The sequence below is a fragment of the Lates calcarifer genome, linkage group LG4 (assembly GCF_001640805.2).
Source record: "Lates calcarifer isolate ASB-BC8 linkage group LG4, TLL_Latcal_v3, whole genome shotgun sequence".
Lineage (NCBI taxonomy): Eukaryota > Metazoa > Chordata > Actinopteri > Centropomidae > Lates > Lates calcarifer.
In genome coordinates, this window is record NC_066836.1 from 9,133,921 (window position 1) to 9,151,042 (window position 17,122).

The window sequence follows — 17,122 nt, forward strand, 5'->3', positions numbered from 1 at the left end:
TGCACCTGCCCAAGATATATGAAATAATGACCCTCAGTTGATGTTTTAATGAAAAATAACCTCAATTTCACAAAATCTATTAAGAAGCTTTCCAGGTTGAGATTTCACTTAACTGCAACACTGTTGCTTTTTCCTGTCAATACGCCCTCTATGTGGAGGCATGTTATCTATGTCAGTTGCAACAGTTGCGTTATTGTAAACCCTGCGGAGCACAATGAGAAGAGAAAAAGAGGGAATGAGGGTTTTTTTGTAATTGTAACAAAAAGATGGATTGAGGGACAACGTTGCTAGGAGACCCTGACATCAGCGTTTTATCCCAGAATCATGCAGTAGCCTACGTGCATTCAGACTCGCTGTGGTGTGTGTATGGGTGTATATGAATGTGTGTGTGTGTGTGTCCGTGTGTGTGTGTACCTCCTCTCCCCACTGCGTCTGTGTGTCCTTGCTCTTGCTCGTACTATAAAGCCGTCAGCATCTCCTTTGCTCTGCTCTGTGCTCGAGTGGAGTTAAGGCTGTTTCCGCCGAAGCACAAATTAGAGTCAACCCAGCTGTGCTTGCAGAATGAAGAACGGATGATGATTGATGATTTTTTTTTTTTTTTTTTTTAAACAAGGCAGGCATATTTTTTGTCAAGGTTATAGAGCAAATATCAACTCCTACATGAGCCTGTATCTTCTCTGAATCAAGTTACTGTTCTTTCCTCAAGAGCAAAAGCCCTGAATGGAAAATTAAGAAACAGAGAGAGAAAAAAGAAAGCTTGAAGCTCACTACAGGCGGCGGAGCAAAGAGACGAGCTGGAAGGGAACTCAGGGAAAAGGAAGCTGTCAAGTACAATGGATTGTTTACTTTGGGGTATTTGATGACTGAGCTCACAGAAGACATCTATCTGTTCCTCAGCATACTTTCTTCTCCTCCTGAACAAATCCCCAGAGCTGCCTGGAGGCTGCTTCCTCATCTCGCAGGTCAGATACACAGTGTGCGTTCAAGGCACTGAAGAGGTGATGTGGTGGCAGCAAAGAGGGGAGTTATCATCCAACCTCCCCTGCCTGTTATTCTTCTTTGTCCTCTTCACACGAGCACATCTGAGTTCTTTCTCTTTATGTTCTTGCTTTGGGGCTGCAATGAAGTGAACACCCTTCTTCAACGTCGGGGATCTGTATCTCATCCCTCGTTCCTCTGTCATCGTAATTTCTCCACCTCCTCATTCATTTTCCTAACTTTTCCCTTTGGTTCTTAACGGTTTTCTGTCACTCCTCCATTTATTTCCTCACCTCTCAGCCTATCAGCTCCTAATCTACACTTCTGTCCACCCCTCTCTACTGCACTTTCCTCTACTTTTCTCTCATGCATCTTCTTCTCTTTCTCCATTTTTTCCATATCAAACTATCCAATTTCCTCTCCTTATCCTGAGGGCAGACAGGACTCATACCACACACTGTCTCACCTAATTGCCATCTCCTCCCCTACACCTCTCACATTCCCGCTTTCCTCGGCACCTTATTCTCTCACTTCCCTCACAATTACCGCTCCCGTCCTGTCACAATGCACTTCTCTGAAGAGCCGTGGAACTCCACCGAGCAGGTCTGGATCAACGGCTCCCAGATGAACTTCTCTCTGGGAGGACGTGTCGACGGGGAGCAGGAGGAGGGGGAGGAGGAAGGAGAGCAGCACCCCTTCCTCACAGACGCCTGGCTGGTCCCCCTCTTTTTTTCCCTCATCATGCTGGTTGGGCTGGTGGGCAACTCTCTGGTCATTTATGTCATTTCCAAACACAGGCAGATGAGGACGGCAACTAATTTCTACATAGGTGAGTATGGACGAAGAGAAGCGTGTGCACATTTCTGATTTGTGGAAGACTGTGGCAGAGCAGATGCTAGAACAGATTCAAACGCAGGGCAGCCTGGAGATCAGTTGGCTACAATGTATGCCATGAACTCCCGTTGGATCAACTTCAAATGCATCTTTTAATCATTTGATGTATGTCTCTTTCATCTCTCCCACAACACTTCATTGCCATGCCAGTAGCAGGTCCAAAAGACTTTCCAAGAGGCTCAGTGTAATTTCAGTCACTCTTCACTGACCCACAGCTCCGTTAAAGAATGTCCATGTTGATTACAGGTTTCACTCTTAGAGGAGGAGACAGGTGTTGAGATGTGTCCTGAATCACAGTTGGAAGCAAAGGGTTTCAAAGATGGTTAATCTAAGGAGGAAAAAAAATCAGATTAAGCAGGTATAGGCATAATAATTATCTGCTAATTAGCTGCTATTTGCCGCACACAATTTAGAATCATTAGTTTGTGCAAGAAAGCAAAGTGAGTGCTTGGGGCTTAAAACTTATTTCATTTGTTTGTGCATATTATATGGCTACTCTGCATATAATGCTCAGGGGATTCATTATATTGAATTAATCAACAATAAAAATGTTGATACTTCCATTTGTTGCTATCATCTCTTCTTTTTTTTTAGTTTGAGAACAAAAATGCTCGGTGTGGAAAGATGGGAGATGGAAGTCAGGTTTCTGTCTGAATGTAGTGCAACTTTTGACAGCATCTCCAGAGAAGAAAAAGAAAACACAAATTAGTTGCGTTTCCATCCACTGCTCTCACTGTGTGCATTGCATTACCCCATTACAGAAGAAGTGGGAGGAACAAGATGGCATAATTAAAAGGGTTCCAGCTTCAACAAGTGAGAAAACAATGTAGGAAACATGATGAAAATATGGTGTGGCATCTGTTTCGTGTATTAATTTAAGAAACACAGGAGTCTTCTCATGGTTCCACACAGACATGGTGTTTCATCATGCTGCTGCCATTTTTCCTCTCTTCAGTGGAGTGGAAGCTTTGGTGAATGTTTACATGCTTCACACAGTCTGTGTCATGGTTTACTCACCAAGTCTGCTTCCCCTGCAGTTTGTCACACATTATTTTTATCAATACGCCAACTTTTCAAACTGTATAAAACAGGAGCATGGAAACATGCTAATAGATTTCAGCAGGAGCATTGCTTTAATCTTCTATCAATAAAACAAGAGAAATCAAAGGGGTGCATCAGTCATGCCATCTGCTGTATATCTTTGTATTCACTGCACACAGACCAGAAACCTGGATGATTGATTTTTGTTGTCAATTACAAAGTCAATACAGCACATCTGATAGGACTGTGACGTCACCCATCACTTTAAGAGAATTTCAACAACAGAGGTGAAGTCGACAGAAAGCCAGGGTTAAAATGAGCACATGAAATTTGAGAAAATGCACGTCACAGAGATAGTAAATGAGCCCGTCTGCTGACGTGTAAATGAGGCAAAGTGATTTGTGCAATTCTGTTTTGCATTTGCATTCTGCACTGTGGATGTGACACAAATGTGACCTTTGACAGTATGTCAAGGCCACGGAATTGAAACAATTTAATATCCAGCAACATTAGATTATTGCTTGCACCACCTGGCCCGTCCTTTCAACATAACACTCCAGCTACTATAATGTGATTTGATCAGCATGCAAAGCAAAGAGGAAATAGCGTGTGGCATATTTGTCAGAGCGACAGATTAAATGGAGAAATGGGAAAAACCAGATGAGCCCGTGAGGTTATCGCAGCAAACTCTGCTTATCTTCAAATGTGAATTTGTGATTTTCTGTGCATTCACATGGAGATATATTGGGTAGCCGCTCTGAATTTAAATGAAGCATTTCACATGCGTTTGTATGAGTCTGTGTGTGTAGGTGTACTGGTGTCAGTCAATCAGCCGTCGCTTGATTTTCTTAAAGCACCTACATCAAGTAAACACTGGACTGAAGTGGATACAGTTAAAACAACATGTTGGATCAAAACTGAACATGATAACCTTCAGGGAGAGAGAAAATGCACTGGATTGCATTAGATTGTGAACATGTTGCTTGTTGTTATGTCAGCTTCCTGGTGGATAATTATGCTGTGGAGAGGAATACACGGTCAGATTTATAACTATGTTCGGATTTTGTTGCCAAATATTTTTTGACATCTGAATTTATTAAAATCCCATGATGTTGCACTCACTGTCGGATCTGTAGCGCACCAGAAGCAGACAGATAAATATTTGTTTGTTGTTTGTAATCAGCACAATCACCAACAATCTAACTTTTGGACGAGCTGCGGGGCTGCAACATAGTTTCATTATGAATTAATCTGTTGGTATTTTTCTTGATTAATCAATTAGTCCATGAAATGTCAAATAAAATACCCATCCCAGTTTCCCAAAGCTCAGTTCAATATAATCAAATGTCCTGTTTTGTCCAACCAGCTGCCCAAAACCCAGAGATATTCAGATTAATATCAGCAGTGACTAAGAAAACCAGGACATGCTCTCTTTTGAGAAGCTGGAACCAGAGAATTTTGAGCTTATTTGCTTGAAAAATGACATGATTACTTGATTATGCAAAAATAGTATAATCACTATCAGGCTGGTTATCTCCAAAGATATTTACCTGACACAGCCTTAGTTATACTATCTGTAATCTGCATGTTGTTTTCTCCCTGTGCAGCAAACCTGGCTGCCACTGACATCATCTTCCTGGTGTGCTGCGTCCCCTTCACTGCCACCCTCTATCCTCTCCCTGGATGGATCTTTGGCAACTTCATGTGCAAATTTGTCGCCTTTCTACAGCAGGTAAAACCATGACTCGTGTTTTTAATTTCATCAGAGTTAATCTCTGGCAGAGATGTGCTTTCACATTCACAGAAGTGCTATTTTGCTGTGTTTTCTACCAAAGATACAGGGAAAAAAAAGACATTTTAGATTTGCTTTTAAATCGAACAAAACTTCAATAATTACTATAATTCGATTCATTCACTCACAGCTGTGACATTAACGGCTTTGATACAATCAAATGCCCTTTCACACTGATTTTATAACTCAGCTGTCTGTCATAGAAGTCCCCATCTTTTAAATTCACTGTAAGAGGTCAAACCTTGTCCTTAAAATGAAAAGGCAATTAAGGACTGTCCCAAGAAAGCTCTAATACAAAAATAGCAATTGCTGTTTTTTGTCCAGTTTAAGAGTATAAAATGAAGTTTCACCTTCACAGCTTGAAAAGCTGCTGCAGAGAAGCGAGATAGACAGCTGACAGTTGAATTCCTAAAATTACACACTTCAGAGTAACAAAAAAAGAGGGAACAATCAAAGAAAAAGAAGAGAAAAAGAAGAGCAAAACAGCATTTACTCTTGTATGAGAACAATATGTTTAACTGCAATTAATGCAGTTTAATACACTGCATTATGTTGACAGGTATTCCTATTATTTTGCCCACCCTATTCTAATCAAAGAAGGTAGGCTAAACAGCAGATGCACCACTTTTTATTATTCAATACACCACAAACAGCACCGCAACCTGCAGCCTCCGAAATGATCATACAGACGAATCAACAGCTGTTTAACACAGTCACTGTGTTAACACATTATAACCTTTGTGAAGGGAGGATTCATTGCAGGACTGTTGTATTAGACTGCATTAGTTTCAGCTAGGTGTTGCTAATAAAGAAATGTTATACATGCCACCATCTGTCCCAAGAGTAAACCAGTTATCTCCAGAGCTAAAAGGGGAACACATAGAGCTTCTAGGTCTACATCAATCAACACCAACATTTTTCCCTTGTGACCCCTCAAAACAACGCAGTTTACATTCACAACCTCTTTTTTTGTAGAGGTTGCATAATATGTTGCTGGTGCACTGTTGCTGCCTTCCCTGATGGTTTTGGGTTTTTCGAGGCCTGAATGATCTCTCTATCCATCTCTGGTATTTTCTAAAAACAAAACAAACAAAAAAAAAAAAATGCCTGGCAGCTATATGCTCCACCTACCTGTCAGGGATATAAAAATAAAACTGATTCAACTTGACTTTCTTAAGCTTTAATGCTCTTGTTCTGCTGTATGTCTACTGTGTTAGTGTATCGGTCCAGTGAGAGAAACAAAAAAAAAAAAAAAAAATCAAATTCCTTTGTGCATGTGTTCAGTTGTATCCCCAGTACTGTACACCACCACCTTAAGTGATTTTTTGTGTGTTTTTATTGTTTTGGCTGCTTAGGGGCAGCACACCAAGGTGTAAGTGACATTATCATTCATTTGCAGTTGTGTCTCTGGCACCATGACAAATGTTAAATCTGCCATTCACTCCGCTTTGTTCTACCGACTCAATTAGCTGAAAGACACTAAAACGCTCCGTAGACTTGAGACTAACTGCAGGGTTTGGTGGTGATTCTCTGTGGATTTGTCACATTGTCATGAATTCATATTATTAAAGCCCTAATGGTTGTTTGTGTTTTTGCTCCCTGGATAGATTTTATCTTCTCTTTTTTGCTCTAAGATTCTGAAAAAAAGTACAAGCACACAGGGAAGCTAAACATAAAATATCTCTGTAGCAGCAAAATGCTCCACGATGTTCTACAGCTAGTCTCTAATCTTGACTTGTCTGTTGTTTGGTGCTGAGCAGGAAGTGGGTTTATCAGAGCCTTTTTCTGTGCCCGGCTGCGGCTGGAAACAGGGTTTGATGAGAGTGGTGAGAGTGGAGGGGAACTGCAGAGCAAGGGTGTTAACTCTTTGCGGCTTTATCACCACACACACACTCAGTTGATCCATTGTGAATCCAAAAATATCGATTTGTGCAGCTTGAAAAACATCCAGAGATCTTGGCAGGAAGTCTGCAACAGAGACCGCTGAAAGGTTTCTGAATGGGCAGGTAGTAAACAGAGATATTGCTATTGGCACGTGTTGGCAACTTAAACCTACTCTACATCTCACCTCTGCTCTCCGTCATTGGAGTTATCGCATGTCCACGCTTTTCCTTTCTGTGCATCACTGTGGAGGGGAAGGTCATGTGAAGGCTGCAATGTGCAGCAAAGACGATGCTCACTTAAAACATTCTTAATTGCACAGTGTGCGTCAGTAAGTGGGCATTAAGTTCAGATCTTAAAATGACACATTCTCCGCTACACTGTAATTATATTTTACCAAACATTAGTAACCATTGACTGCTCTAAAAATGTGCTAGCTGGGCACCCAAAGCCAAATTGGTTGGAAAGGTGGTGGACACTGTCATCTGGGGGGTCAACAAGAAGAAGAGGGTTACCACAATTCCTGTTTAGTTAAAAAGTAAACCCATCAAGTGATGGAATATCTAGACCAACACCAAATAAGATGCTACTTTCCTTTCTAGAAAACTGAGCTTGACTTAAATACGATTTAATATTTTTTTTATTTTGTTTGGAGTGCTCCTCAGTCACTGTGAAGCCGGAGTGGAGGAGGAGGAGACAATCTGTCAGGCTTCTCAAAAAAAAATTAATGCAGGATGACGAGATGTATGCGGCTAATTTGAACATAAAAGACTAAGATGTCAGGCTGTGTGGCAGGCCAGGAACACAGGCAGGCAGAGAGGCTAAGCATTTAATTGAAAACATGAAGATGTGATTTAGTTTATTCATCTGAACACGGAGAGAAGAAGCTCATGCGCTTGCCTCTGGTGAAACAATGACTCAGCGTCTGAACCTTTTCTTTTAAAAATTGGGAAAAAGCAGTCGTCCGTCATGCAGCTTTTGCCTGTTTTTTATGTTTCACTGAACCATTTTCTCTGCCTTTTATCATTCAACCCTGCATGTGTTTCAGAATGTTTTAATCACTTACTGTGAAAGGGAGGAATTCGACCATTTATTATTGTGTGTACTTGAGAGAAGGGTAATTAGGTTTTTAGTGATTGTAATGAGACAAGGGGAACTGACCACTCTTTTCACCTCAGTCTCACACATTTCTCAAAGAAATACAGACTGTTAACCTGAGAACAAAACTTCTACAGTTCAATGAAAACAACCAGAGGGAAACAGCAGGTGAAGTGAACCATGCCTTCTGTGTTGTCCATCATCAGTCTCTGTCAAAGCTGCTGTTTCCCGTAGAACTTGACTGTACCATAGCAGAAAATGGCTGAAGGCTTGATAGGATTGTTGATCAATACCAATGAGGCAACTGGTACTTGGAAAATGTTTTTCCTTCAAAAACAATCCTCCACTCACTCGCTACTTTCCAAATACTTGGTGAGGTTAGGGTGGGGGAATGTGGGCTGTCAAAGCTCATTTGTCTCCTTCTGAGAAATTATGTCATGGCAAACACAGACCTGGGAGGCAGGAGCCGTTCAGCAATTCTAAGGGAGGAGGTGGTGATAGTTGAGGCACACAGGGAGGACAGGATGGCAAGAGTCCTAAAACATGCAGAACGTGACACGCAACAGAAAGGAAAGAAATGGCTTGATACTATGGGCCTAATTGGGGAATGGGAAACAGGTGAGGTGGGTGTGGGAGTCAAGTGACTGTAACTAGGAGGAAAGTCTGAGGACATCTGGTGGGTGGATGGAGTGCAGCAGGAGGCAGGGGCAGAATGACTCTGGGCTTCCAAAACCATCCACCCATCTGTTCATCTGGGGAGGGGGCAATATCCCAGCTGACACTGGGCGAGAGGCAGGACACACCCTGGACAGGTCAACAAATTTCTTGCATTTTTGCTAAAAAAAAAATATAGTAATAAGTTATCACAATAGTTTCCTATATATTTTCCATCCATCCATTCATTTTCTTCTGCTTATCCGGGATCAGGTCACAGTGGCAGCAGGCTGAGCAGTGTATTCCAGACATCCCTCTCCCCAGCAACACTTTCCAGCTCCTCCTGGAGCATCCTGAGGCATTCCCAGATTAGACATATAGTCTATAGTAGTATAGTAAGTTCTGGGTGTACCCCGAGTCCTCCTCCCAGTTGGACGTGCCTGGAAAACCACCAAAGGACCATCTCAACTAGCTCCTTTTGATGCAAAGGAGCAGCGGCTCTACTCTCTCAGCTCCTGGGCTGCACCTGCATGATTTTATGCATTGCACTGCTGCCACGTTACTGGCTTCATGAATTGCATGAATAAGCAGGTGTATAGGCCTTCCTAAGTGCTCAGTGAGTTATGAGGCTGTTACAGCAAACATGTAAGTCCAGCAGCCCCCGCATGTCTGAGCTCCTTACCTTATCTCCTAGGCTCAGCCCAGCCACCCTATGGCGGAAACTCATTTCAGTATCCGCTGTATCCGTGATCTCATTCTTTTGGTCACAAAAAACAGTTCAGTACTGTAGGTCAACTAATTGATTTATCAACTAAATCTTGCACTTAGTGTACAGACAATTAAGGTGATAGATCTTTTACTTGTAGGCTGAAAGCAAATACACATCCAAAAAATTTAACTATTCCTTTAAATCTAACTAAAAACATTTAAGACAACAGCTATAAAACGCTGATATCGCATACAACCAGCATGACTTCACTAACATCATCATTAACAAGTCTGCAGCTTATTGTTACTTCACCAGGCTTTAACTTTGAACAACTTGCATCTTGTACAATATTCACTATAGTTTACTGATTATGAGCATTATCTGTGAATAAATAAAGAGAATGTCTTAATGTAGGTAAATATTTGTATTTGTCATTTCAGGTAAATCATTTAAGACAAATGGATCTCTAAGGAAAGCAGGGAGGAGGTAGTGCTTTATCATGAAATTGAATTAAACATGAAGACACTAAATAAATTTGACTGTCTTGCACTCTCTTGTCCAAGCCTTTAAAGCCGCAATCATGCCCTGCTGTTTTAAGAAATATATTATGGAACATAAGAGTCACCTTTTGTAAAACATAAGTCAATCTTTCCTCGATTTACTAAATGAAATGAGAAGAAATAACGAGTACACTGCTCAGCTTAAGATCTAATTATTCCTCTGTCCAATGTCTTATCCCGTTCCCCTGAGTAAACATTATGCATTAAAGATAACAAGGCAGTGTGTTCTCAATGTACCAGGTGTCTTAAAAATTGAAGGATTGCGGTACCCACTTCCTTGGTGGCCTCAACAATGAACTTGCCGCGACCCCTTTCTGTCTCTCTCATCACATGCTTTGAAATCCTGATGTGGTGCTCCAAACCTCTGGAGGATAATGGCTGTTGGATTCACAGCCACATATAAGAGGAGGAGAGAGACCGAAAGAAAGCAGATAGGCAGGCAGATACAGAGACAAAAGAGGGACAAAATTAGATCCTATTTGGAAAAGAGCACACAGAGAACTTCTGACCCCTTATTTCTCACCCTGCCGCACATATTTCAAAGCAATATGGATTAGTTTACCGGTATATAACACTGTATGACCTTTGGAGGTCCATGTATTTGAAGGGCGTGAGGTTTCTTTTCTGTCTCGTCCTGCTCAGTTGAATGGAGCAGTGTACAGATGTGTATGAAATGAAACGGTGTCTCTAGATAATGTTTATTTATTTCACATTGAGAAAATTTTGAATACCGTGTTAGAAGAAAAAGCATATTTTGCAAGGTCTGGGTGACTCAAACTTGCAAATACACCTGAACATTACTACTGCAACATGAGTTATTTGGTCTTAAATTAGCATCCCTCTGATGCGCCAGAGTTTAATTGAATCAAGCATCATTGAACCCCATTAAAATTTAAATTGAATGATTTGCTCATATGCTAATTAAAAATACTTATCGCAAATGCAGCTTCCTCTCTGCAGTTTCCTCCCTCGCTCTTTCTCTTCCACTGCACTCAGTTTAACAGCATGAGAACTCATTAGCAAAAACCTCAGCCAAGTTGGACAGCGAGTCTGGAACAAAGCTGATTTCTTGAGTACAAAAAAAGTAGCCTGAACTTCTGTTTTGCCTCGTAATGATGGGTGGATGCATAGAACAGTTGTGGTCAAACATCACCGCAGCTATTTTAGATTTGTTGCACTTGTACCTTTTTTCAAATCTTGTGAAGACCTTTGAGTTTGAAGACCTGGAAATGCAACTGTGTGCTGACTTAAATTTGGACGTTTAATAACAACTTAATTCCTGATTTCTGATTTATTATTATTTTTAAACACATAGTTTTAGTGTGTTTGATATGTCTAACATGGCTGGAGCCAAAGGCAACAAAAATTAGAACTGGATGAGACAGTTGCTTGTTTTATCCTGTGTACTTTGGCATGGTGGAAGACAACAGCTGTGGCATCTATCTAGGAAACCTCATGACAATTCCTAAGACGTATTACATGATGTCGACTCATAGATCAAACATGGTGAAGTGAAGGAGTAATCGCCCATGAGACATGGCATCCCAAGCTACCCAGTCCATCCAATAAGTAGTCTGTCACGTCTCTTGGCCAAGTCACAGCAAGAATGAATGACTCTTTGATCACTTTATCTTGGCGGACTGACTGATGCATGTATTTTTCCATGGATAAATCTTTTGGCACAGAAGAAGCAATGTGTTTATTTTCATGCAGTCGAGACTGTGATAAAGCATACATAAAAATATCAACAAAGTCGACTGTCCAAAGATGTTTTCAAACCAAAAAACATGAATTATCACTGCCGTAGAAAAAGGGAATTATCTGGTTCAACGATATTCCATTATGTTTATCAGTGGATAGCAAACACCAAATATTTAACTATGTCAGCAGGATAAATATGAAAATGACAAGGCCTTTGCTATTCTGAGACTCTGATATTATTCTCCTGCAGTGTTTTTGGTAATGCCTCCTTATTACTGGGCATTTCTTCCTCCTCATTAAGTATGTAACACTTCAAATCTTTCAAGTAGGGTAATGACCCTGAGAAAATGTTGAATCTGACGCTGACACCTCATACATTACTTTCGAAAAACAATTAAAACTTTGTCTTCTGCTCAGGGTCTTCATTGTCATAGAAACACTAAGTTACAGGTGACTGTTTTCTGATGTTTCTGACAAGTACAGTGTGAAACAGTACTTATACGTCTCCCTGTCTCTCTTAGGTAACAGTCCAGGCTACCTGTATCACTCTGACTGCCATGAGTGGAGACCGCTGTTATGTCACAGTCTACCCTCTGAAATCTCTCCGCCATCGTACCCCGAGAGTGGCCATGATCGTCAGCATCTGCATTTGGATCGGTCTGTCCTGCTCATTTGATTAAAGACAAAATATTATATGCAATCATTTTTTAAGTAATTCATCACATGGCTGATGATAAATCAGGAACAATTGTTTATAAAATTGGTAAAAGAAATGGCATGTGATCTCAACCACTTCATCTGACACAGTCCTTGTTCTGCCCAGGCTCCTTCATCCTATCCACTCCGATATTAATGTACCAGCGTATAGAGGAGGGTTACTGGTACGGTCCCCGGCAATATTGCATGGAGAGGTTTCCCTCTAAAACACATGAGAGGGCTTTCATCCTGTACCAGTTTATTGCTGCCTACCTGCTGCCTGTCCTCACTATCTCCTTCTGCTACACTCTGATGGTGAAGAGGGTGGGTCAGCCCACTGTGGAACCTGTGGACAACAACTATCAGGTACAGCCAAGGTTTGCTCTGCTTTGTTCTGTGTTTTGACTTTAAAGTATGATTGCAACAAAATGGCTGAATAGAGCTAATTAAAAGTTGAAAAGGTCTTTGCTTCATTTGCATGGTTGTGGTACCTGTTTCGCTTCTTTGATATTTGTTATCTTGCTTTTAATGGTGGTCGTTTTTGAACATGTGTTCTAAAGCACCTTTCTTTAAAGCAACTGTAATCAACCATTTCTTTAAAACCAATGGATCAAATGAAAAAGGTTTTGTTCATAGTGATAAAAAATTACAGAAAATTACAATTTGACTCTGCAGTTCCCCGTTACAGAAGCTGTGTACCGTTCTGGTTGAGTCTCATCACTCTCATGAGGTTTTTGGGCTACAAGAGGCAGCTCTTCTCTATTAAGTAAATACTGTCTGTTGAGAGATGCAGTGGTTTGGCTTTTTATTAAAAAAGAAGACTTAAAATGATTAAATGGTCACCACAGAGGTTGTATGTGTTGTGGTTGTTTTTTCAGTAGCATCTTTGTTCCTAGAGTGTTTGTTCAATAACTGCCAAGACCAAGCTAAGAAATGCAAAGAAAACAGAAATGCAAAGCAAAAATAAAAAAACAAACCAAAAGATTGGCTACCTTCACTCTGAAGCTATAGTTTATAAAATCTCATTTCACAGTTTAGCTCTTTATCATATTTTGTAATGATAATAGTTTTGGGTTGCAGTTCTTCTTGGATGGGTTGTGATCTCACATTTCTCTCTGAATTTTTATTAATATGTGATATTAACTCCATAGTGTTCAGCTGTAAAACTCTACTGTACACTATATACCCAGCATCAAACCATTATCTGGCAAACATAAGATAGATAGATACTTTATTAATCCGCACGGGAAACACAGAGAGTGAATATTGGACTTGGACTCGTCAGGTGGCTTAGAAAAATGACTCCAAATGAACAATAATGTTGGTACATTTCTGGTGTGTGAATAAGCAAGTGCTTGCTGTCAATATTGCCGGATCAACTTATGAATTGATAATAAGTCAATGTTGTGTTCAAAGCCGGTTTCTGCTGCCCCCCAGTGGCCAAAAATGTGACTGCAGATTTAAACATTGTAATATGTTGTGTAAAAAAAGTTAATTTCCTCTTACCTGCTCTTCAGGTCAACCTCCTGTCTGAGAGAACCATAAGCATAAGAAGCAAAGTCTCCAAGATGGTGGTGGTGATCGTCCTCCTCTTCGCCATCTGCTGGGGACCCATCCAGATCTTCGTCCTCTTCCAGTCTTTCTACCCAAACTACCGGCCAAACTACGCCACGTACAAGATCAAGACGTGGGCCAACTGCATGTCTTACGCCAACTCCTCAGTCAACCCCATCGTTTATGGTTTCATGGGAGCCAGCTTCCAAAAGTCCTTCCGGAAAACCTTTCCCTTCCTGTTCAAGCACAAGGTCAGAGATAGCAGCATGGCATCAAGGACTGCCAATGCTGAGATCAAGTTTGTTGCAGCGGAGGAAGGCAACATTAACAATGGAGTAAATTGAATTTGACAATAACAAAAAAAAAAAAAAAAGAATGAAATTATTGTTTGTACCTAGGGCAATCGCTGCAAGAAGAAAATTACAATAATGATAAACGGCAGCCATGGGTTCAAAGTTTTAATAAAAAAACTGGCTCATTTCAAAAGGACATACTATGTTTGCCAAACACATTTAATGAATTCAACTAATTAACAAACCGATGTGGGGAAACACATCATCACACAGGATATGGATGGATAACAGTGTTGGCACAACATGTCATCCACTGAGCTGCCAAAACACCTCAGTCCAAATAACAGAGGACAGTTGCTCACATCTGATGACGAAAGGGGAAAATGTGGCCTGACAGTCCCTGTCAGATCTGACTGCAGCTCTGGTTTAAACTATCCAGCATTTGGACAACTGATGATTAAAGATAGAGTATGAACACTGAATGTACATTTTGAATGGACAGTTAATAGTCTAGAATAGATGCTTATGGGCATAGTTTTTGCTTTTATATATGTGTTTGACATTTGTTTCTGTCATTAGGGAGAAAGAATAATTACAGTTGCAGTATCTGTCATTCTGTAAAACAGCTAACACTATTTCATTTTTAAAGAAATAGTTTCACATTTTGGAAGTGTCCTTTTTCACTTTCTTGCTGTGACTGATATGAGAAGATGGATACCATGTCTGAATACATGATATGAAGCTAGCGCCAAGAAATGATTAGTGTAGCTTAACATTAAGACTAGAATTGGGGAAAAAGCTAACCTGTCTCCCTCCAAACTTCAAAAATACATCTATAGGAGCACCTCTACAGCACAATAATTAAATACAAAACAGCACATAACTCCCCATAAAATCACAATATGTCACGTGTCAGGCTAGCTGTTTTTCCCTGTTTCCAGTCTTTATGCTAGGTTAAACTCACTGAATCCTAACTCCGGCTCTGTACTATGTTCACATCATTTCAGAGGTACTGTTATTCCAAGCTGTAAAAAATGTTCATGTCAACTCTGACTGACAAACATGGATATTTCATGTCAGCCAAGGTTTGTTGTTCAATGTACTTAAAGTCAAACTGAATGGATGTAGTGCTATATTGTCAATTTAAAGTATTGTGACTCTCCCATGACCCACTCAGTAATAATGCAACTGTCTTGAGTTGTTCGATGATGTGAATGCTCACTAGTCATTAACATCTCTGTCATCAGTCCCATAGGATGTGAATGTGGGCATTAATGCACAGACCTGGGAGAAGTTTTGATCTTCACATTTCCCAGAATGTCAAACTATTCCTTGAAAAAGTATGTCTGCATTTGTGTCAAACACCAAACACCTGAACATAACACAACAAACATCACTGGTATGCATTGCTGACAAAGTGCAAATACCTCTGTGGTGTCTGTGACAGAGATGCTGACAAGAGCCTACATCTGAAAAAGATGTTTGTTTTTCCTCTTGTTCTTCATTCTTTTCTAACCACATTCAACCAGCAGTGAATCAGTGAGCACAGGGTAACACAGGGTTAAAGTTGTGCTCCTCTCTTTGGTGTGAATCAAACAATGCAAAGCCAGCATCCACTTGAATGATAGTTTCTCTGCTGCCAAATGTGATGAGTGGGCGCTGGCTGAAGCAGGGGTTACAACCGGTGAGGCATAGACAGTGTTTACCTTTCTTTTGTGTCAGATACACAAACATTCACAGCTTCCTCAGTGCAAGTGCGCACACAATCACTCACCACTGCAGAAACATGCACACACATATACACGGATGTGAACTTGGTATATCCAGGTGTTGTTTGTTAGAATCAGTTGTCACATCTTCTCTGAGAAACACCCTTGTACAATCTTGTCAAACGGACTAAACTCCAAATGGTGGAGACAACCCGTATGGCCTGCGCTGTGTTGTAAGAGAGCACTTTGAAAGAGAACTTGTTCAGCTGTCTGCCGATGGAAAACAGCCTATCATTGTTAATAAATCCACAGAGCCCCTGCCAACTCTCCACTTTCTAGATGCAGTCCTTTTCTGTCCATCCCACACACTGACATTCAAAATCAGAACTCCAATTATGGCCCAAAGAAAGTCTGATAATGTAATTCTCATTTGAATTGTAGATACTGTAGGACCTACAGTCATCAGGGCTCCATTTGAATGACATCAAAGTGTATTGAAAGGAAAACCAGAGCACCTCTGGCTGCCATAATTAGCCATAAACAGGTAACAAAAGGGTGCTTGAGGATTGTCATAAATTATTGACATTTGGCCATATTTTGAGGACAGACCTTGTCAAATCTTTAGGTATGGCCAAAAAGAGAATGTAACCTAACATGTTTAATAGAATATGTGCCTCTGAATACTGTTTTAGTACAACAAAGTTTACATTTGCTTAAAAAACACACACACATACGTCAGCTTTGAGTTGCTCTATTTTAGCAGGATGTGATTAGACCCCCATCTATAATTCTAATTATATAGAAGACAGCCAACAGAAGGAGATGTTATCAGTAAATTAATGACATGGGGTGAAAGGTTTGTTTTTTCTAACTGAGTGCTGTTGTAAAATATGTTTTAACAGGTTTAATTTAATGCTAATGACTGCTTATTATGTTTAATGTATGCTAATTGTGTTGCATTTCCTCCACACGGAGCCGTGTACTGTACGTTCATTTGGACCAAAGTCATCAGTAATATGTATGTTTTCTGCCTTCTCTTGTATCTGCTCTTATTCTGACCTTGTGACTGTGTCTGTTCTGGTTCAACAGTATCTTCAGCTCAGCTTTAACCTTCTTGTTCAATAAAAGTTGCCAGCTGATGTATGGCAAAGCTATTTCAGATCAAGAACATCATTGTGGTAAAAATGACAAGCAGTGATTATTTGATCATTTCGCAGGGTTATATGGGATCACGTCCACAGTAAGTTTTACTTTTAACTTTTGAAAAGAGGTAATAAGGTAATGGAACTATTTAAACCTGTAATTTATTTTATCAGTGTCAATCATGCATTATCCTGTGAATAGAGCAAACTATTGCAGAGCGCCTGCAGAACTTCACATTAGCTGAATTAATGCCTCACATTTGCACTGGAGATCATCTGGAAACAATGTCTTTCTTTCTTGTCAGTCATTAAAAAAAACAGAGATATCTGCTTTTTGGTTGATCCTACTTAGTAAATTAAAGACAATTATCTGCAGTAGAAGCGAGAAAGAGAAATAAATGCAGTGGGCCTTTCACATTA

At 40.3% G+C, this 17,122-nt stretch overlaps 1 protein-coding gene and 2 long non-coding RNA genes across 3 annotated transcripts in view; 1 reads left to right on the forward strand and 2 right to left on the reverse strand.

Annotated features, from left to right (window-relative positions):
* On the forward strand, nucleotides 1-16,719 carry kiss1ra (KISS1 receptor a). The gene is made up of 5 exons (XM_018676274.2): nucleotides 1-1,807; nucleotides 4,521-4,645; nucleotides 11,830-11,965; nucleotides 12,132-12,370; nucleotides 13,522-16,719. Exons 1-5 carry the CDS (start codon nucleotides 1,543-1,545, stop codon nucleotides 13,900-13,902), a joined length of 1,146 nt encoding a protein of 381 aa, XP_018531790.1. The 5' UTR covers nucleotides 1-1,542; the 3' UTR covers nucleotides 13,903-16,719.
* LOC108883310 (uncharacterized) lies at nucleotides 5,318-13,610 on the reverse strand. The gene is made up of 4 exons (XR_007813021.1): nucleotides 13,511-13,610; nucleotides 12,278-12,350; nucleotides 11,847-11,972; nucleotides 5,318-9,985 (listed from the first exon to the last, which is right to left on the reverse strand). It is a non-coding gene; the product is annotated as an uncharacterized LOC108883310 (long non-coding RNA).
* LOC108883309 (uncharacterized) overlaps nucleotides 13,695-17,122 on the reverse strand; it is a 22,146-nt gene continuing 18,718 nt past the window's right edge. Inside the window, exon 3 of the long non-coding RNA XR_001960916.2 lies at nucleotides 13,695-13,794. This is a non-coding gene — a long non-coding RNA (uncharacterized LOC108883309). The remainder of the gene's footprint in view (nucleotides 13,795-17,122) is intronic.